Source organism: Hemiscyllium ocellatum, chromosome 5 (genome assembly GCF_020745735.1).
Source record: "Hemiscyllium ocellatum isolate sHemOce1 chromosome 5, sHemOce1.pat.X.cur, whole genome shotgun sequence".
Classification (NCBI taxonomy): Eukaryota; Metazoa; Chordata; class Chondrichthyes; order Orectolobiformes; family Hemiscylliidae; genus Hemiscyllium; species Hemiscyllium ocellatum.
In genome coordinates this window covers 75,957,213-75,980,460 of record NC_083405.1, presented here as the reverse complement: position 1 = coordinate 75,980,460, position 23,248 = coordinate 75,957,213, and the positions used below count along the sequence as shown (strand labels likewise).

Below are 23,248 nucleotides of genomic sequence, written 5' to 3'. Positions count from 1 at the left end.
TTTGTTAACAGCACAATCACCTCAGTAATATTCAGCTTCCTATTTTACCAAACTCGCTAAACCGAGAACTGTCAACGTGGAAGTCGGAGCGGTACTTAACAAATCCAACTCACTGCTTGCTCCAAAGTATTTCCCTGTTGGACATCAGGAATTATTATCTCAGGATATTCTTCATGGACATGAGCAAAATGCACAGCAGACATTGGTGTCAGAAGTGTCCCAATCTCTAAGAATTCCCATGGCACATCTCCAAGCTAAATACAGTTTGTTTCTGCACTTCAGCACAGCACCTTGGACTGTAGCAGCATCTATCATTGTAACAATGCAACAAGGTCACAGTGTGATCAGGAGCATGCACCCAGCTCAAGGGCTGGATTCGGCTGTATCTCTGGGCTGTATACTCGCTTTCATTGCACACATACATCCTGAGCTTACTTGCATGCTCACACCGTCCCTGCCTTACATTGCTTTGCCTTGTTTTTTGTGCTTTGCCCCCTTAAGTCCAGCAATATTAGGGACATGTTATTTCTGCCTTGCCTTGCCATTTAGCACCAACAGAAAGAAAGGAAGTTTGTCATGGCTATCAGCAGGCCTCAGTCAAGTCAAGGGGTTAGCCTTCACTATGAGGGTTCCAGATTCAGAAGGTGAAGGGCAGACTCCGATACCAGTCCTGGGAGTTGAAAACAATCAGCCAACTATTTGGGATGTTCAGAGTTAGGACACTGTCTGCATAAGGGTTGAGGAGCTGAATGTCAGGCAGCCCATCATCTTAAGTCTTTCTATCCTGTTAGGGCTTGTATTCCTCTGGAATGAGGGGCAGGTAGTTAGTATGGGAGATGAAAGTGGGTGGCACAGCTCTGACTTTTGATGCAAATGAGGAAGTGTCCCAAGTGAGTGAGTGTGTAAGCAGCACAGAGAGCACGTGGGGTTAGTGGTGTCGAGGTTGGAGTGGGTGAGTGAGGAAAGATGTTGCAGGAAATAGAGAGCTGAAGCATGAGCCTTGTGCGAAGTGGGTGCAGTCGCAGAGATAGACTGCATGTGAGGTATTAGAGAGAAAATGATGACCCTTATGCTGGTGGAGTGGAGAAGGACAATGAGCTTCTTCCTCCATTTCTCCAGATGGCTTGTACTGCATTGGCCCGGATGGCAAGCTCAGGTGAGGCCGGAAGATCTGGTATTGTGGCCTCCTCTGCTGGTGCTGGGGAATGAGGAAGTCCCATGGCTTCACCATCCTCTCCAGCAGGGTCACCAGATCCCTGCCCAGAGAGTGGGCACCAATTGCCCCTGTCTGCCATGTCCAAGGCAAATGTCAGGCCCTGAGCAGGGCAGCTCCAGACTGCCAGTGGGGTCTGGTTGTACAAAAATCTCATGAGATGGCACAGACACAAGGGATACCAGTGAAATCTAGGATTGTTGGTGAGTGGTGAGCTGTTTTGGGAATCATAGGATCCCTACTGTGTGGATGCAGGCCATTGAGCCCATCAAGTCCACATCAACCCTGTGAACAGCATCCAATCCAATCCCTGTAACCTTGCATTTCCCATGACTATTCCACCTAACCTACACATCCCTGGACACTATGGACAACTTGGTATGGCAATCTACCTAATCTGCGTACCTTTGGACTGTGGAAGGAAATCAGGGGAAACCCACACAGACACAGGGAGAATGTACAAACACCACACAGTCACCCAAGGGTGAAAGTGAACACAGGTCCCTGATGCTGTAAGGCAGCAATGCTACCCACTGAGCCACCATGCCAGACAATGGTGTGTGATAAGGTGGAGCCAGAATTGGATGTGAGGGATGGGATACGCAGTTAGTGAGGCTATTTTGGTCAAATATGGTGAGAAGGAATGCTAGTCCTTGCAGCAGAAATTTCTCTTAAAAAAATTTGACTCAACTCAGACTCAGCTAAAGAAATCTAAGATTCAACCCATGATAACTGAGTCAGCCAGTAGGTGTCACTCAGTCTGCTTGCTAGACAATTTAAATCAATGGCTTCTTGACTCATCAATTATTAAAATAAGTTTTCATCCATTCCAGGATAGAACTGAAAATTTGGTACTGACTCAACCCACCCTGTTATCAGAATGCAGCTCCAACCTTAAGAATAATGCAGGGGTGTATTTTGACAATAGTTTTCTAAGCAGGTTTTTAAATATGTTGAAACTTTTCCTTGCACAGAAACGAATCTCTCTTCCATTATATGGAGTACATTACTTTGACTGAAAATGGCTGATGTTCTTGAATAACTTGCATTTATGCTGAACCTTTAATACTACTGGATGACGTTACCAAAAACCCATAGAATAATATAGCGGAAAAAGATGTTTGATTGAAGATACCATTGTAAAGCTATTTAATTAGCTCCACCTCCCAGTTCTTCCTCCATCACCCCATTGTTTGTTCTCTCTTCAATTATTTATCAAACCCCTGTTAAAAGTTATTGAATCTGCTTCCACCATACTTTCTAGATCAGAGCAGCTTACTACATAAAGGAAATGTTTCATGTTAATGCTAGTCCTGTTGTCGACCATTTCAAATCTGAATTCAGTGGTTACCTGTCCTTCTGTCATTGGAATTAACTTCTCCTTAGTTACTTTATAAAACCCTTTGAAATTTTGAACACCACTACCAAATCACTACGTAACCATCAGCTCTAAGGAGAATAATCCAACTTTCCATTGCCCCCACCGAACAGAAGTTCCTTATCCCTGGTATCATTCTAGTATCTTCTGCACCCGTTCTAAGGACTTGACATCCTTCCAAAATGTGATGCCCAGAACTGAACATGGAGCTATACGCTGAGTTAGGCTGTTTGTTATGTTTTATAGAGGTTTAATATTACTTGCTTAATTTGCAAAGCAAGGGACTCCATTTGATTTTTTTTAACAGCTTTCTCACCTTGTCCTGACTTTTCGAACAGTTGATTATATATATTCCTAGGTTTCATTGATCCTGTACCTACCACCATCTAAAGTTCTATCATTCAGTTAATACCCTTTTTTAATTCTTCCAAACACAATGTATGATCTCCTTACTTTAATCTACCATCAATCTGCCTATTTCACCAGTTTATGTCCTCCAAGCCTGTTACCATTCTCCTCACCCATAATGGCTTACCTTTTTTTCACCAAACTTTGAAATTCTGGCAGTAGTATTGAAGACTTGTGCTCCACAAATTATTATTCCCCTAGTCAAGCTGATCTAGTATAATTACAACATTTATCCAACAATGCAGAAAATTGCTCAGATATGTCCTGCATACAAAAAGCAGGAAACATCCAACCTGGCCAATTATCGCCCCATCAGTCTACTCTCGATCATAGTAAGGTGATGGAAGGTTTCATCAATGGTGCTATCAAGCAACACTTTCTTGGGACCAACCCACTCACCTCCAATCACTTTACATTCTGCCACTCAGCTCCTGGCCTCAATACAGCCTTGGTTCAAACATGGACAAAAGAGCTGAATTCCAGAAGTTAGAGTGACTGCCCTTAGCATTACAGCTGCATTTGATTGAGTGTATCATAAAGGAGTTCTTATCAAATTAGAATGAATGGGAATCAGAGGAAAGATTCTACGCATTTTAGAGTCACACCTGGTACAAAGGAAGTTGTACCAGGTACAAACCTGGAAGTGGACAACTGGTATCATTACAATGAAGCTATTGAATTTTCATTTACAAAATCTGCTTCTTTCATGTCCATTAGAGAAGGAAGCTTGCTGTCCTTGACTCCATTGGTTCACTAAGCACTCCAGCTCCACTGCATTATGGTTTTGCCTTGGCTGTCCTGTGAAATGTCTAATTAACAACTCAGTAGGCAATTGGACCATGGGTAATAAATACAGCCTTACCAGTGATGCCCACATCCTGAGGATGACTTAAACATAATTATATTGCAATTCAATGGATCATTAAAAATAGATATTTATCTACTGTAACTAGGAGAAAGTGAAGACTGCAGATGCTGGAGATCAGAGTCAAAAATTGTGGTGCTGGAAAAGCAAAACAAGTCAGGCAGCATCCGAGGAGCAGGAGAGTCAATGTTTTGGGCATAAGCCCTTCATCAGGAATGTCATTAATACACATAATGTACTTGCTATCAAATGTCATTCCTTATGCCCGAAACATTGACTGTCCTGCTCCTCGGATGCTGCCTGACTTGTTTTGCTTTTCCAGCACCACAATCTTTGACTCTGATCTCCAGCATCTGCAGTCTTCACTTTCTCCTAGTTACAGTAGATAAATGTCTATTTTTAATGATCCATTGAATTGCAATATAATTATGTTTAAGTCATCCTCAGGATGTGGGCATCGCTGGCAAGGCTGTATTTATTACCCATGGTCTAGTTGCCTACTGAGTTGTTAATTAGACATTTCACCGGACAGCCAAGGCAAAACCATAATGCAGTGGAGCTGGAGTGCTTAGTGAACCAATGGAGTCAAGGAGAGCAGGCTTCCTTCTCTTATAGACATGAAAGAACTTCATTGTAATTATACCAGCTGTTCACTTCCAGATTTTTGTCAACACACTTCAGATTTTGAAACTGCTGTGGTGAGATCTGAACACCTATCATTTAGGTTGTTAGTCCAGCTGGACTAATAGTCCGTGGTGTAACCATAATTTTATTGTGATCCTATCAATACATTTATTGCCTTGAGGTAAAGTACATAAATAACTTCAGTTTTTCACACTAACTGTGTGACTTTGTTTGTTGGACTAGACGAGAATCCAGGTTGTTCCAAAGTTAACTTTTTATCAAGTTCGCACTTGATGCAAATTTGATAAAAAGTTAAGATTAGTAATCTAATCTTAACTTTTTATCAAGTTCGCATCTAGTACAAAACAATATGAAGGTTGAATACATAAAAGTTCTTCAAGCGTTCCAAATATAGATTTTTAACACAAAATAAATATATATTGAAAGCATTTTGTCAGTAGTGTAGATTTTAGATTAGATTACTTACAGTGTGGAAATAGGTCCTTCGGCCCAACAAGTCCACACCGACCCGCCGAAGAGCAACCCACCCAGACCCATTCCCCTGCACCTAACACTATGGGCAATTTAGCATAGCCAAGTCACCTGACCTGCACATCTTTTGGACTGCGGGAGGAAACCGGAGCACCCAGAGGAAACCCACGCAGACATGGGGAGAATGTGCAAATTCCACACAGCCAGTTGCCCAAGGTGGGAAGTGAACCCAGGTCTCTGGCACTGTGAAGCAGCAGTGCTAACTACTGAGCCACTATGCCGCCCATTTTGTTTGCGCAGATGCATTAAGCTTTGCATAGAATGTATTTATATTTAAATGGATCTTGTAGTGTATGGCTTATTCTCAATTTATGAGGATGTTGGATGATGTTGTTTTAAAGCAGATGAAGACTCTGTCCCTAAATGTTCCTGATCAGCAAATTTTATGAGAAATTACATTCATGGCTGAAAATGGGCATTCCTACTGCTTCTCCAAGCTCTGGCCAAAATCAATTCTATCCAGCTGAGTTTTATGCAAAGTTTGGGGTCCAAATGATGTAAAAACATCAGGAACTAGCCTTCCCCTGGCTAAGCTGGTTCACTTTGTACCCACTTAATGTCTGTCATGCCACAAATTGACTTGAGCTAGATGCCTGCTCCCATTAAACTGCTGGAACAATGAGATTATTTTTGAGTCGAGAACCTGATTTCCCAATTGATGGATTTTGTCAAGGCTCTTTTCCCGAGGCCTGGTATTAGCATCCTTCCTCCTAACTCACCAACCATTAGGAAGAGGAATGTTAGATGATGCAACCAATCTGCCGAAAGAAGGGCTTGTAATTAAAGGGACGGAACAGGGTTTACAAAGGCTTACTGGATGCGGACGTTTGAGGGTGTGACATTTGCAAAAATGCATAGGAGACTTGGGAAGACTGCTCCCTGTGCTTTACATTCTTGCCTGGAGGACCTGCTTTGAAATCTGAGGGGTTACAGTGAGGTTTTTTTTCCCAAAGATGGGCAGTGTGGGGCAATGTTTACAATCAAGCACATGTGGGTAGAAGCACCAGGGAAATTGGCAGCAGTTGTGTCGTCCCAAAACCTTGAGACAGTGCAGCAAGGCAATCCTGGAGCTCAAAAATAATGACACTCACATTTTGAGGTGCCAAGCCACACACTTGAAAATGCCCAGCATTCTTCAGCACACAGCACTCTGCAAGCATCAGACCATGCAGCCCTACTCCCTGTATTCTCTGCAGGCATCTCACATCCCCATCAGAGTGGCTTACATTTGCACACAAGCACTTCAAAATGTCATCCTCTCGCATCCTTGCCTCCCAGTTACCTTCACAAATGGTGCCCTTCATTCTTTCCTGTGCAAACCATCATCAACAATCAGACCTGTCTGATTTTCTTGTTCCAAAACATGAGTGCACAAAACTTAGAGAGAGGCAGAGATCAGGGGTGATCCTCCTGTGAGAAGTACATTGAAGGTCATTGGCAATGCACTGTAGATGTTTCCCAAATCTACTGGAAAGCAAAAGCCTGCTGAGACACTGATAATCAGAAATAGAGAGAGCTGATCTTTAGCCTGCAGTCTCTGTTGAGGTTTTCACCTTCTTTCAGTTAGATCACACTCTCCATCCCCTCTGCTCTTTGACTGAAGAAAAGTGGACCAGTGCTGTTGCTTGTGTTATTGCTGCTACTGCTGGAGCAGTTGTTGTTTGACTTCTTGGGGTGGATGGTGAAGTTGTATAAACTGTGCCATAAACTGTACTCATGCTACTAGTAAAGGTTGAGAGCTGAGAAATGCAGCTGACGGTGAGTGAAATGCTAGGCAGGGGAAGTGTTTCCCAAGGAGCTGGCAATCAGCTGTCAGGCAATGCACTGTCTGAGCAAGAAAATGCTTTGAAGTGCAGTCTCACTTTTGATCATGGCTGGAGCTGGTCCCTTTCACTTCCCAGCCTGTCAGTTTCTCTGAAGTAGCTCTTCCTGTTGTTTACTCACCTTGGTGACCCTAGTGAGGTGCAGACACAGCATGGAAGTTATGCACTTTCGGGCAAGAGAAATTCACGGTTAAAAAGGCTTTTTAATCGGCTCGAGTGCTTTTCCATTAGACCCACAGGGGCATGGATTCTGCCCCAGAGATATCAGAAAGAGGATGATGTAATATTGGGTTCCCAGCACAATATGAGGCACGGGACTTTCTCACCTGGAATGCATCAGATCTCAGGTCTGCTGCTCTGGGAAAACTGCACTCTGACTTTTACTTTCTAAACCATTGCTGACATGTCACAAATTCCAGCAGGTGATTAAGAGAATTTAGGGACCTTCACTTGTGGGGTTTTGAGCTGGAATATTTTACTGACCACTTATGTAAATATTATCTCTGGCCTATGGGGTGTAGAATAAAATTTAATCTAAACGTTGAATCTGATTTGTAATCACATTTGGAAGATTATTGCTGGCTGCATTTTGAGTGCAATTATAGCCTCAGGGCCTTTCATTTCAACTGCATATATATTTGTTAAACTTAACTATAAAATATATATATAGCATTTTAGCATGTTAAGATAGTTGGCATTTTGAAAACCAATCATTAAGAGTGATTTTCTTGCAGAAATAATTTTTTTTGAAATTTGTGACTTGATTAGAATAGGTTCCCTACTGTATGGAAACAGGCACTTCAGCCCAACAAGTCCAAACCAACCCTCCGACGGGTATCCCACCCAGACCCATTCCCCTACATTAACTCCTGACTATGGGCAATTTACCAATTTACGTAACCTGCACATTTTTGGATTGTGGGAGAAAACTGGAGCACCTGGAGGAAACCCACACAGATACAGGGAGAATGTGCAAACTCCACACAGTCACCCAAGGTAGGAATCAAACCTGAGTCCCTGGCAGTGTGTGTCAGCAGTGCTAACCACTGAGCTGCCCTGCTACCCCACTTGATGGATCAAATAACCTTTTGGTATGCTGCTGCACTCCGAAAGCTCGCACAATTCACGCAGTAAGATGCAGGGCAGCAAATATCTCTAATCCATTTAGTTTTAAGTGTGCATCCTTGGAACCACCTGCCTGGTACTTGCAGTTCCCACACAATCAAGTTGAAATAATTTTGAAGATCAAGTTTCTCCACATTTCCATGTGCCACCACCATCTAAAGCTGCTTTCGGATCTTATTTTCCTTCCAACCCTCTGTGCTACAGTGTTCGAATAAATAAAGATTGCATTTTCTACTAGAATCAAAATATAGATTTGATAGTTACCACATATTGTCATTTAAAGATATCTTTCTTCATTAGTCAATGGAAAGCTTTATTCTTGGAAGGAGGATATATGACCCATATGCATCAGAATCAATGTAAAATACAATGATGCTTCATCACATTTTATATTTGCAACCATAAGAACAGTCTCACATAAACATTTTTCCTCAAAGGTGGTGTCTCTTTCAGTTCCATTTGTGAGTATTAAATATTTCATGCTAATCAAATTTTAATGTTTTACTTTTAACTTAAAAGAAATTGGTTCAGTCAGTACTAACCAGGTCTCTATAATTGAGATTCCTTCCTTAATTGTAACTTAATTAAGCATTTACCTATGTTTTATTTTCTTGTAGCCTCTTTGAAGATGAGATTATGTCATATATACCAGCGCATGTTTCATTTCACCCAGGCTACAACTACTCTCCTCGTTGCTCCCCTGGGTCTTCACCTCAGAATTCCCCAGGTGAGTTAGGTTAACCTTTGGATTTAGCATTAGAACTTGATAGAATGCTATTGTATCATCAATGCTATTGTAACTAGAGACAATAATCCAGCAGATGTTTGAGTGTTGATCTATGTTGTAAAAACAATCACAACAGTATTTTGCATTCAAGTTGTTCATCTTCTGTAACGTTTAATGGCCTAGATCTGGTTGCATTGTTGCTGCCTACAAGGTTTTCCACGCTACAACCATATTGTGCATTTTCAATCAGGACTTCAGACCAAAACTGAAGCAGAAATGTGCCTATGCAGACTCTTCAGCAATGTATCAGCAAGTGTGGAAAAAGGCCTACAAAGAGAAGTCACATAGCCATTTCAAAACATTAGCTACTTTGATGGGATATGTGTTTTTAAAGGTCTCAAGACTTTCAATGGGTAGGTGTATGAGTCAGTAAGTCAATGAGTGGTTACATGAGTGAGGTGAGTTAGTGTTTGAAACAATGGGTGTGAGTGAGTAAGTGGATAGTGGGTGGGTGAATTGGTGGATGAGTGAATGAGTGGATATTCAAGTCACATGAGGTAGGGTAAAGCCTATGGGTAAACATAGGATTTGTTTTTTTCTCATTCCTGTGTTTAAGAACAGAGCTGGACCTCTGATTTTGTTTAATTAGAGTGCCAATGTGTCTAGAGCACTGGCAGCTCTGCTGGGTGAGGTGGTTGCTGCCAAGCCAAGTCAGACACCACAATGGTGTCACTACATGGAGATGCATTGGTAAGGTCAAATTAAATGATTAAATTGGAGGAGTGAAAATGAGAGGCCTTCCAGATTGGTGAGCCAGCCTCAGCTGATGCATTGCTGTGTCAGCAGGGTCTGTCTTCATGAGCTAGGCTGTTTCTTTGGGACATGAAATATCAAGCTCTGATGCCACACTCAGACCAGCACATATTGGTTGCTTCTATTGAGCCGGTCGCCCCATACCATGAGTGCTGCTACTCTCAGTTCAGCTGGTTGCTGATTTCGGTGCATGCTGGTCCAGGAAAGTTCCGTGGAGGGAAGTCCTTTAAAAAGAAGTCAGAAAAATTTGGAAATGAATATATTACCTGCAGATCCATTTTCAGGTATACAAGATCATTTGGTCAAGTTGGCATCCTTTCAAAGATTTATTGGCTAAAATTTATCACCATTACATTCCAAGTAGGCATATCTCTGACATAACAGGACACATTGGCCTGACGATTAGTAACACCAGAACTCCATATTTTTTGCCTCATATCATCATTATGACTTTACAGCATAAGCTTCTTATTTTGGTGTGAATGGCATCATTTTAGGATCCCCTTGATTCTGAGCCACTTATACAGGTTCCAAACAAATTATTTACAACTTCCATTCATAACGAGCGTTCAGGAGTATAAAGCTGATGCTCAAGAGGGCTACTGAAATAAGAAAAGGTTAAGTCTGGAAGCCTTAGAAATGTTTTACTTACTTCTCTTCAAAGTTTTGAAGATATTTGTTTGCCAACAACATTTTATTCCATAGTTACATCACTGCTGTATTCCATATTGTTTCTAGAATTCCCTACTGGAATCTCATAAATTTAATCTTTCAAGAAACCTAAGAGTGTGAGAACTGTTCACATCTGCCATTACTGCTTATGTCCGTCACGACTGTTCACACCAGCTAATGTCACCAGAGATGTCCTTACTTGTGTGTGCCTGAGAACCTCTGTGTAAATAGGCTCCAATTTGCTTGGCAGACGCTGGCATTGTTGTGCTGTCTGTTCCAACCTATCCAGTATCCAGACTGCAACATGGGCAGACCCCTACCAGAGACTGTGACCAATAGGGGTCTACAAATGAATTTTTCAGGAATGTATTCATTATGATCACCAGGTTTTCATGTCTGTTTGATAGGCATGCAGCGAGCAAGTGCAAGGGCTCCTGCACCATACAGGAGAGATTTTGAAGCTAAGCTGAGAAATTTCTACAGAAAGCTTGAGGCCAAAGGTTATGGGCAAGGACCAGGAAAAATCAAGTAAGGAACTTATTTTATAATTTCTTCCTGAGGCTACCAACAATATATATATTCACTCACACCAGCTGCATGGATTTTACTGAATCAGACAAACATAGAACTTGGGACATGGATATTGAAGGACGCATAGCATTTGCTGTACCTGATGATAGATGAAAATGTTTGCATAGCTGCTAGTCCCAGCAGAATACTGATATACATTCTTGGCACACCAACTCTGTGGCAAAGGCAGAAATTTGTTATAACTTCCCAATAGGTAGAGAAACAAATAACAATAATTTAGTCTATTGGTTGTCACATCTAAAATGCTAAAATGTGACATAAAAGCTTATTGTTTTCCTCCTGTAAAAGAGTTTTGTGCAAAGAGAGAGAAATAACATACAGAATCACAACCAGTGTTTTTCAGTGTGGTTTAGGTCTCTGTGTTATACATTTTCAATGGAAAACAGTGTCTTCTGAAGGTGAAGCCCATTTAAGAGGCTTGTTGGTATGTAAAGAACCCAAATCAAAAACACACATCGTTCTCCAACAAAAATAATTTGGGACTTCCTAAATATAGCTGACATGTGCTTTCAATTACAAACTAAAGTTCCTTGCTGAAGAAAATGTTGCTGGCAGCACTAAAACCCATTCAGCTACCTCCGTTGCCTCACTTGAATTCTGCTCTGTCTTTGCAGATTAATTATACGCCGGGACCACTTGCTGGAAGGTACCTTCAATCAGGTTATGGCCTATTCACGCAAAGATCTGCAACGAAACAAACTGTATGTCACCTTCGTTGGAGAAGAAGGGTATGGAGCTTCTCCATGTGTTTCATAATAAATAGATATTGTCCATTTATCAACAGTGCTGACCATGTTTCTCATTAACTACCACTTAGGGAGAGCTACAGTCAGCTGTCAAAATAACCTTCATAGAAAAGCTAACTTTAATTGTTAAAGCTCTGTTGCTAAGTGTTCTGAAAACAGATTAATCCATTAGATACCTGATAAAGATGGCAAGCATCCACGATGTAAATATTTTGCACTCTTATGATGTGTCTAATCAAATGAATACATCTTACATGGCATGCTTGAACAGGTTCCTTATACAGGTTGATTTGAGATTTTCAGCATAGACAAGTAGACAAAAAGTCTGTTTCCATGCTGTACATCTCTACAATATCTCCATGACCAAATAACAAGAAATCCTGTTCAAATAATTTACATATTATATGGAGTGATTCTTTATAATATAAATTCCAAGAATATCCACAAGCTTGCACTCTCAAGGCTGATCTATCCCCATATCAGCAAATTTTTAATAGTTTACACATCATGCATTAAAGATTAGCCTCAGCTAGTCTTCTTTCCTAAGTTTCAAGAGGCTGTTTGACCTTTTCTGACCTTTTGAGTTACACAGAAAGCCTTTTTCTTGTTGCAGACATTGGTGATAGAATGCCACCACCACGTCCCTGGAAGTTGTAATTTTGGTGAGGAAGCAACATGCTTGCAATGCCACCACCCCCCCCTCCCCGACCACCACTGCAGGCTGCAGAGGAACTGAATGCCCAGAAACCTGGTTCCGATCTCTCTTTGCTGACCTGTGCTGGCATGCTTAATCAGCATTGGACTATTCACTGACATGACTGGACTGTGTCATATTCACAATATACCAGCATCACATTAAAAAATGCATAGGTACAATTGTAAATTTGCAAATGTGACATGCATTTTTTGAACCTCTGCAATCTATGCGGTGTATGTTTACCTGCAATGCCATTTGAGAGGGAACTCACTACCAACATCTCAAGGGTAGCTGGGAAAGGGCGGTAAATGCTTGTCCAGCCAGTGATGCATACATCCCATAAGTGAATTTTAAAAATGGACACCATGTTTGAAAATTTCCATCAATAGTGCCTGTGCATTTTTTGAATGTTGCTGCTGGTCCATTGCAAAACTGACACATTTCATAACACTGGGAGCTCCAACATGCAATATTCTATTTGAATTCGTTTTGTAATGTGAAATTCCATGTGCATAACTTTAAGTTAAAATCAAAGCTGGATTCAGCATGAATTTTGGAAGTGGCTAAAGGGAAGGAAAGTAACAAATCATAGTTGACAAGTGGTAGAGTAGGAATGGTACTAAGTACCTTAGAACTCAGTGCTGTGATCATGAATATTTCCAGTTATCTAAACGACTTGGATCTAGAAATCAATCTGATCAATCATTGCAAACCATTAGTAGTTGCAGCTAAAAACAAAGTGGTAGTGAGGTTGGAGAATACAGCTCAGAAATTGATCCTTGTTTCATAGGCAGAACAAAACCCACCTTCATGGAAAGTGTCAAAATAGCTGCAGATATAATTGAAAGAGACCCAAGTGCCTTAGTTGTTTATTACATCCAGCTAATAAAGAGCAGCAATTGATGAAGTCATAGAATATTGAACTGAATAGCCAAGAGAGCAGAATGTAAATCAGAAGTGTAAGATCACACTTCCAATGTTTCTTTCAATGTTGGCCATTGAGGCACAAGGGAGACTTCCAAGTGCTGCCAACAGTGCAAAGAAGAACCCTGAAGCTGAATTTAGTCTCTAGGATTTACATTATTGGAAAAGACTGGAGAAAGTTAGAACTGTCAGCCTAGAAGGTAAGCAGCTGAGAGAGAGATGACTTTTCAGAGAATTGAAAAGGTAAATCCAGAATATTTAAGTTTAAGTGCAAACCCTGATAACATATATCAGTCATGGTAAATGATCAGAAATGTACTTTGTTATTCAAACATTATCAATAGTTTATTTCACACACCAAGAGTGATCAGCCTGAATAATGGACTTACAGATAGAATAGCAAAGAATTTATTCTAGATCTTACAATGTATTTTATAGAAGATGGACAGGTTGATTTCTAATTGCACTGCAATTAAGTGTCAAGATTGAATTAGGTATGTCTGCAAGAAAGAATGATGTGTTATTTAACTAAGTGGAATTTTGTGCTTGCCTCAAAATATGTTAACATAAAATACATATTTAACTGTGTTTGCATACGTGTTGTAATCATTATTGAGAATCATCATTAGAACATAAGTGTTTATACAAGAAACATGCACATATGATTATTTCACCACCAATTACTGTTAAGGCAATGATCCAGAAGAAATAAGTGACTGTGGTAAACTATTATTCATCAAATGGAAATCAGTCAAACCTCTCATTCAAACTGATGTATGAAAAAGTTATGACACCCGCCCATTATAATTGGGACTGCACTTCATAAGTATTTGACTTGTGTGAAATACATTGAGATGTTTCTGAGATGTGGAATGGTGCAGCATACAGGTGCCATTTGCAAAATCTGACAGAAAATATCTTGTCGGCTACTCTTGAAAGAGAAATAACATTATAGTGCTGAAAAAGCACGGCAGATCAGGCAGCATTCGAGGAGCAAGAAAGTAGACATTCTGCTCCTCAGCTGCTGCCTGACCTACTGCGCCTTTTCAGTAATACTCTAATCTTAATTCTAATCTCCAACATCTACAGTACCCACTTTCATCTTGAAAGAGAAATATCTTGCTGTATGTAAAATTATGAAATCATTACAGCTATTACTTGATGTGACTTCAAGGGTGTCACAGGGATTTAAAAAAAACTAAAAGGGAACCTGTGCAAGGCAGAGTCCTGGCCAGCTACAGCTTATATTATTGCTGCCATAACAAGCAGAATTATTAATGACATTTATGGTCCCCACGTCAGGTTTGAAGGTGCTGGGGCTTCAAACACATGCTGAAAATGTGTTGCTGGTTAAAGCACAGCAGGTTAGGCAGCATCCAAGGAACAGGAAATTCGACGTTTCGGGCCAGAGCCCTTCATCAGGAATGAGGAGAGGGTGCCAGGCAGGCTAAGATAAAAGGTAGGGAGGAGGGACTTAGGGGAGGGGCGATGGAGATGTGGAGGTGGAAGGAGGTCAAGGTGAGGGTGATAGGCCGGAGTGGGGTGGGGGCGGAGAGGTCAGGAAGAGGATTGCAGGTTAGGAGGGCAGTGCTGAGTTCAAGGGAATCGACTGAGACAAGGTGGGGGGAGGGGAAATGAGGAAACTGGAGAAATCCGAGTTCATCCCTTGTGGTTGGAGGGTTCCCAGGCGGAAGATGAGGCGCTCTTCCTCCAACCGTTGAGTTGTTATGTTCTGGCGATGGAGGAGTCCAAGGACCTGCATGTCTTCGGTGGAGTGGGAGGGAGAGTTAAAGTGTTGAGCCACAGGGTGGTTGGGTTGGTTGGTTCGGGCGTCCCAGAGGTGTTCCCTGAAGCGTTGTGCAAGTAGGCGGCCTGTCTCCCCAATATAGAAGAGGCCACATCGGGTGCAGCGGATGCAATAGATGATGTGTGTGGAGGTGCAGGTGAATTTGTGGCGGATATGGAAGGATCCCTTGGGGCCTTGGAGAGAAGTAAGGGAGGAGGTGTGGGCGCAAGTTTTGCATTTCCTGCGGTTGCAGGGGAAGGTGCCGGGAGTGGAGGTTGGGTTGGTGGGGGGTGTGGATCTGACGAGGGAGTCACGAAGGGAGTGGTCTTTGCGGAACGCTGATAGGGGAGGGGAGGGAAATATATCCCTGATGGTGGAGTCCATTTGGAGTTGGCAGAAATGATGGCGGATGATACACTGTATACGGAGGTTGGTGGGGTGGTAGGTGAGAACCAGTGGGGTTCTGTCTTGGTGGCGGTTGGAGGGGCGGGGCTCAAGGGCAGAGGAGCGGGAAGTGGAGGAGATGCGGTGGAGGGCATTGTCGATCATGTCTGGGGGGAATCTGCGGTCCTTGAAGAAGGAGGCCATCTGGGCTATACGGTATTGGAACTGGTCCTCCTAGGAGCAGATGCGGCGGAGACGAAGGAATTGGGAATATGTGATGGTGTTTTTACAGGGGGCAGGGTGGGAGGAGGTGTAGTCCAGGTAGCTGTGGGAGTCAGTCGGTTTATAGTAGATGTCTATGTTGAGTCGGTCGCCCGAGATAGAAATGGAAAGGTCTAGGAAGGGGAGGGAGAAGTCTGAGACAGTCCAGGTGAATTTGAGGTCGGGATGGAAGGTGTTGGTAAAGTTGATGAACTGTTCAACCTCCTCGTGGGAGCACGAGGCAGCGCCGATACAGTCATCGATGTAGCGGAGGAAAAGGTGGGGGGTGGTGCCAGTGTAGTTGCGGAAGATGGACTGTTCCACATATCCTACGAAGAGGCAGGCATAGCTGGGGCCCATGCGGGTGCCCATGGCAACTCCTTTAGTTTGGAGGAAGTGGGAGGATTGGAAAGAGAAGTTATTCAGGGTGAGGACCAGTTCAGTCAGTCGAAGGAGGGTGTCAGTGGAAGGGTACTGGTTGGTGCGGCGGGAAAGGAAGAAGCGGAGGGCTTTGAGTCCTTCGTGATGGGGGATGGAGGTGTAGAGGGACTGGATGTCCATCGTGAAGATAAGGCGTTGGGGACCGGGGAAGCGAAAATCATGGAGGAGATGGAGGGCGTGGGTGGTGTCCCGAACGTAGGTGGGGAGTTCTTGGACTAAAGGGGACAGAATCGTGTCGAGGTACGCGGAGATGAGTTCGGTGGGGCAGGAGCAGGCTGAGACAACGGGTCAAACACGTGGCATGTATGGTCTGCCTAAGACCTACCCACTGGCCACAACCTGTCAGCCATTGACAAGGAGTAACAAGGACAATGGGTAGACCACATGCTCTCAGGTACTTTGAGACATTTCAGTGATTGGTGTTCACTAAAGAGACTCATCCTGTGCCTGCCACTATTGTACCCGAGACAGGCATGATCCACATCTGGTGGGTAGCTCTGCAGCTTTCACCAGCACTCAGGTGTGAAGCATTCAAGGAGAGGGTCCTTTGATTAACCTATTAGAGGCACTCCAATAAGGTCATGTTGCATGTTACCTGCCGTCCCTCGCTGGTTCCCGTTGGTCTGCCATTATCCTGAACTTTACCGAAGCCCAACCTCCATCAGGCGCCCTCATCATCAGGGACTACCTTTTTGTTTTATTCATTCTTGGTTATGGGTGTCTCTGGTTAGACCAACATTTATTGCTCATTTACATTTGATTTGGAGAAGGTGATAGTGAGCTGCCTTTTTAAACTGCTGCAGTTCTTGGGGAGTAGACCATCCATAATACCATTAGGGAGGAGTTTCAGGACTAGACCCAATGTAAGTGAAGGAACAGTGGTTTATTTCCAAGTCAAAAAGGTGAGTTACTGCAGTGCAGTTTGTACATGGCACACTGCTGCCACTGTGAGCTGGTGATGAAGATAGTGAATGTTCAAGGTGTTAGATGGAGGGATGAAGGATATCAAAAAAGCTGCTGCTTTGTCTTGGAAAGTGTTGAGATTCTTGAATGCTATATGCTGCATTCTTCCACGCAAGAAGAAAGTTAGTCACAACGCTCCTGACTTGTACCATGTGAATGGTGGGCAGGTGTTGGGGAGATAGGAGATGAATTGTTCACTAACTTCTCATCTGGTCTTGTAGCTACAGTATTTCTATAGCTCATATAATTCAACTTCTGATCAGTAGTAATGGATGTTGGTAGTGGGAAAATCAGCAATGGTAATATTATTGAATGTCAAGGGCAAAGGTTATATTCTTTCTTGTTGAAGATGGTCAATGCCGAGAACTTACATTTTACAAATGTTAGTGGAGGCTCAGAAGTGGTCACTGCTCAAATCTGGAGCTGCCAGCCAATCACATTGGCTGGCTGCTTTCTAAGATATTTTTTACAACCAACTGAGGGGTAGAAATCACATCTCCAGACAACTAAGGTTCCATAGAGTGGTGGATATTCACCCTGAATTGATTGCTTTCCTTACTTTATATTCCCCCTTCTCAGCACTTTGCTGTACAAACATCAAGACAACTGTTTGACACCCTTCTCTTAGCCTGTAAGGTTAAACCTTTACAAGAGCCTATTAATTCTACAGATAAACATCACTGTGAGGAGTCTATTCCCAGAGACTGTAAAATTTGGTCAATTTCCCAGGAGCCAACAGGTTTTCACTGTAGGGGTAAGTCATCTCTCCTGCATTGATCTGACTTTGGTGTAAGCCCATTTGCCATGACAGTGAGCTTTCTGCTGAAGTTAGGGTGACAGAGTGGGAGAAACTTCAAGGAGTTTATCCTTTATATGCTTGTGACAATATGAAATACATTTTGATGGGAAACAGGCCCTTGAAGTTGACTTTGTGCTAATGACAATCAGAGCACAGTATAAAAGAAACAAAATCAGATCCATTTTCAGAAATAGCTGCCAAGAAAAAAACATCTCTGTTTAAATAATGAATATCAATCAGGCGCACATTATTTAGGAAAAATTACTGACTGTATCCATGACACAAGTGAACAAGCAGTGTTGACATAATATTGAACTTGTTCAGTTTATTTCAGGACAGAGATAGAGATTTTTGTCACAAGATGGAAGAATTCTAATTTTCAAAATTGAAGTCCACTTTCAAATCTTGGTCATGCCAAATCTTTGCACCTGAGGAACGTGAGCAGGATTAGGCTGGTTTCTATGAGCCACAATTCATTACAGGAAGAGTGTAAAATGTGTGGCCTTAAAAAAACCCACCTTCATTTTCAGAGCCAGCTGCCCAGCTTCCAAAATCACGTTTCCTAAACGTTACTACTCATTCCTCTGCACATCCCTCTATATCCATACATTATCCCCCTGGCACTCCATGCATTTTTATAGTCTCCATGCCCCTTCCTGCACTTCATGCCCACTCATTGTCTCAACATGTAACCTGCAATGCCAGTCACACAATATCTGCCACAGGCAGAACTCAAAGTATCGTTGAAATTGACACTTTTCAAAAAAAATCCTTGTAAATATCTGCTGGAGTTGTGATTGAAAGACATTATACTGCTGGTAAATTCTCATTAATATGACATTCAAAAATGTAAGCCCCCTTAAGTGTTACATCTGTTTGTAATCTTATAACAACTTCTTAAAAATGCACATCAAATTGTGACCACAGATCCCTGCTGAGAGATAACTATTTGTATCGTTTTTGGAACTCATTCACAACAGGCTCATCAACAATAACAGTGCCTGGTAAACATCAGCAATGGAGCCTGTTGAAACTGAAAAAAAATCTTTTTAAAATTAATTGCTCATGGTGTTTAATTTCCATTTTGAAGCAGATAACCTGCCTATTAATGGAGTGGAACATTTGTTTAAATGCATTTTTGCTATTGGCAGCAGGCCAAATTCTCTCAAAGCTGACATTTCAATCACCGTCTAACACATTGTGCAAGTGTTCCAGCACATGTTTCTAAAGTTCTGAATACATTTTGGTGCATTCTCCAATGGGAAAAGTACCCTAATGCATCAGAAAACTTACTCAATGCTGGTCAATATAGTAGTTGACTTGCCTTTATAATGCAGAGTCTTGTGATGAACCATCCAGTTAAACCATATTCACAAGGCAATTCAATATCTAATACTTCCTATAGCTTAGTGCTTATAGTTCCCATTGCTTTCTTTATAATCATTAACTATTCTTAGACTAGTGCTGTTTCTCATTAAGATTCAACAGTTGTTCATACTCAGTCACTGCTATATAGACAGGTCATTAGTCACATGAAGGAGGATTGTTGATACCACATTATGCCAATCATGAGCTATCAGTAGTTGGTACCATATTATACAATAACAAGCACTGTTTCCAAGGATGTATACTGGGACTTCAAATTTTCGCCATAAATATGAAAGAATAGGGAATGGTTCACCTAAATTTGTTGATGTCACCATGATAGAGTGTAAAACAACTGACCATAGTTTCACAGGATCAAAAGCTTGCTGCCTTTATTAGAGACAGAGAGAGAAATGACTGATGGCAATTTCACTTGAAAGTCACCAAACTCCAGGCAAGGGGAGGGGTTGAGAAGACACAACCTTCATGGTAACCTCATCCAGTGCAGGAATTGAACCCATACTGTTGGCATCATATACATTGCAAACCAGCCATCCAGCCAACTGAACTAATGACCTCTGTACAGGAGGCAGTTGTGTAGATGGGAGGAGGAAATTACAAAAGGAAACAGCCAGACTTATTGGGTCAGAAGAATTATGGCAGATGTAGTCTAATTTGGCAATATATAAATTCGTCTACTTTGGATTTGAGAGAAACATAGAACAATACAGCGCAGAACAGGCCCTTCGGCCCTCGATGTTGCGCTGACCTGTGAACTATTCATCCCCTACACTATCCCATCATCATCCATGTGCTTATCTAAGGATTGTTTAAATCTCCCTAATGTGGTTGAGTTAACTATATTTGCAGGTAGGGCATTCCACGCCCTGACCACTCTCAGAGTAAAGAACCTGCCCTGACATCTGTCTTAAATCTGTCACCCCTCAATTTGTAGTTATGCCCCCTTATACAAGCTGACGTCATCATCCTGGGAAAAAGACTTTCACTGTCTACCCCACCTAATCCTCTGAGCGTCTTCTATGTCTCTATCAAATCCCCTCTTAGCCTTCTTCTTTCCAATGAGAACAGACCTAAGTCTCTCAGCCTTTCCCCATAAGACCTTCCCTCCAGACCAGGCAACATCCAGGTAAATCTTCTCTGTACCTTTTCCAATGCTTCCACATCCTTCCCAAAATATGGTGACCAGAACTGTACACAATATTCCAAGTGCAGCCGCACTAGTGTTTTGTGTAGTTGCAGCATGATATTGTGGCTCCAGAACTCAATCCCTCTACCAATGAAACCTAATACACCGTATGCATTCTTAGCAGCACTATCAACCTGGGTGACAACTTTCAGGGATCTATGTACATGGACTCCAAGTTCCCTCTGCACATCCACACTACCAACAATCTTTCCATTGACCCAGTACTCTGCCTTCCTGTTATTCTTCCCAAAGTGCATCACCTCACATTTAGCAGCATTGAACTCCATTTGTCACCTCTCAGCCCAATTCTGCAGTTTATCCAAGTCCCCCTGCAATCTGTAACATTCTTCCAAACTGCCCACTACACCACTGACTTTAGTGTCATCCACAAATTTACTAATCCATCCACCTATGCCTGTGTCTAAGTCATTTATAAAAATGACAAACAGTGGTGGTCCCAAAACAGATCCTTGTGGCACACCACTAGTAACCGGACTCTAGACTGAGTATCTTCCATCAACCACCACTCGCTGCCTTCTTTCAGAAAGCCAGTTTCTAATCCAAACTGATAAATCACCCTCAATTCCATGCCACTGCATTTTTTCCAACAGCCTACCATGTGGAACCTTATCAAAGGGCTTTACTGTATCCATGTATACCACGTCAACTGCCCTACCCTTATCTTCATGCTTGGTCACCTTCTCAAAAAACTCAATGAGGTTTGTGAGACACGACCTGCCCTTGACAAAACCATGTGGTCTATCTGAAATAAAATTGTTGCTTAAAATCCTATCTCTTATAGTCCTTTCCAAAGCTTTCCTACAACAGAGGTAAGCCTCATTGGTCAATAATTACCTGGATCATCTCTACAGCCCTTCTTGAACAAGGGCACAACATTTGCAATCCTCCAGTCCTCTGGTACTAAACCTGTAGACAATGATGACTCAAATATCAAAGCCAAAGGCTCTGATATCTCCTCGCCAGCTTCCCAGAGAATCCTCAGATAAATCCCATCCGACCCAGGGGACTTGTCTACTTTCACTCCTTCTAGAATTCATAACACTTGTTCATAACTAACCTCGATCCTTTCTAGTCTAATATTTCATATCTCATTCTTCTCCTCTACAATATTCTCCTTTTCCTGAGTGGAAGCCAATGAAAAATGTTTGTTTAGCACCTCTCTGATCTCCACAGGGTCCACAATCAACTTCCCACTTCTGCCTTTGACTGGCCCTATTCCTATCCTAGTCATTCTTTTATTCCTCACATACCTATAGAAAGCTTTAAAGTTCTCCTTTATTCTATTTGCTAAAGACTGCTCATGTCCTCTCTTTACTCATCTTAACTCTCTCTTTAAATCCTTCCAAGCTGATCTATAACTATCCATCACCTCATCTGAACCATCTTGTCTCATTAACACATAAGCCTCCTTCTTCCGCTTAACAAGAGATGCAATTTCTGTAGTAACCCACGTTTCCCCTACCTTATCACTTCCTCCCTGCCTGACAGGGACATACCTATCAAGGACATGCAATATCTGTTCCAAAACAAATTCCATTTTCTTTTTCGTGGCTAAATATAGGAGCAGTGCAGGAGTGAGAAAGGTTTGGACATCCATGTACACAAATCATTAAATATTAGTGCAATGGTACAGAAATTAAAAAAGATAAATATCATTTTGACTTACCTTTCAAAAATGGGAATATTGTGCAGTAGTTTGGGGAGACCCCACCTGAGTACTGCATTCAGGATAGACATTGAAAATTGGGAAAATCCCATGCATTTTATGCTCCAGGCTCAGACATGAAGGACTACCAGTTGGGAAATCTATGGCGTATTAGCTGTGAAACTGTATCCAGTTGTGACAATGTGGACAGAGCTTGAAGATAAACTGGATAGTGGTAGGTGGTGTAACTGGATTACCGAATTAAGATTGTCCTGTTTGAATTGAGGACTTCAATAAGAAAATAAGGATTATCTTCAGTAATGGTTGATGATTGATAAAGTTGAGTGACTCCAAAGGGACACTGTTTAGTACTGAAAATAAATGAATACAAGATACTGTCTTTTATATTTAACATTTTGACTCATTAATTGTGAACTGTAATATGTTCCTTTCTACCTGTACAATGTGCTTTCATTCTTTGTTTGCTTCTTTTCCAGCCTGGATTACAGTGGACCATCAAGAGAGTTTTTCTTCCTCTTGTCACAAGAACTTTTCAATCCCTACTATGGTTTGTTTGAGTACTCAGCCAATGACACGTATACTGTACAGATCAGTCCAATGTCAGCGTTCGTAGAAAATCATTTGGAATGGTAATGTTCACTTTTTCTTTACCTTGCATATGTCCAGAAACAAAAAAATTGCCATGAAAGCTAAATTCCTCACAAAGTTCATTGCAGAGATGAACAGTATTCAAAAAAGTTTCTTGTAAAAACAGCTAAAAGATAATTGGCAATTATGTTTAAACAGCTCCAGTAAACAAATAATCAAATCTTTATTCTTGCAGTTCTCCTTTTGAATTATCTTGAGGCTCATGCCAGGGCAGTGACAGTCTCTTCAGGTTCATGTCCAAATAAACATTCTTTGTACATAAGAGCACTTTTTTTTAAAGGTTGCATGTGGTCTGTATCTCTGTCTTGTTTACGAAGCAGAATCAGGTACTCACACTACCTTAAACCTCTTTTGATTCCTTTTGGGGTAATGTCCAAATATGCTGTTAGATTGGAAGGTTGGTCTGGCAACACATTTCCAGTAATTGTACTTTCCAGTAATTGGGTGGCTCAGTAGTTTAGTGGTTAGCTCTGCTGCCTCACAACCAGGAACTCGGTTCGATTCCAACCTTGGGCGACTGTCTGTGTGGAGTTTGCACATTCTCCCTGT

At 41.9% G+C, this 23,248-nt stretch overlaps 1 protein-coding gene across 1 annotated transcript in view; it reads left to right on the top strand.

Annotated features, from left to right (window-relative positions):
* The window catches only part of LOC132816077 (E3 ubiquitin-protein ligase HECW1-like), a 356,118-nt gene that overhangs the window by 243,481 nt on the left and 89,389 nt on the right, over window positions 1–23,248 (top strand). Inside the window, exons 18-21 of the mRNA XM_060825506.1 lie at window positions 8,606–8,715; window positions 10,608–10,728; window positions 11,406–11,519; window positions 22,528–22,680. Coding sequence (XP_060681489.1) covers window positions 8,606–8,715; window positions 10,608–10,728; window positions 11,406–11,519; window positions 22,528–22,680 — 498 coding nt within the window. The remainder of the gene's footprint in view (window positions 1–8,605; window positions 8,716–10,607; window positions 10,729–11,405; window positions 11,520–22,527; window positions 22,681–23,248) is intronic.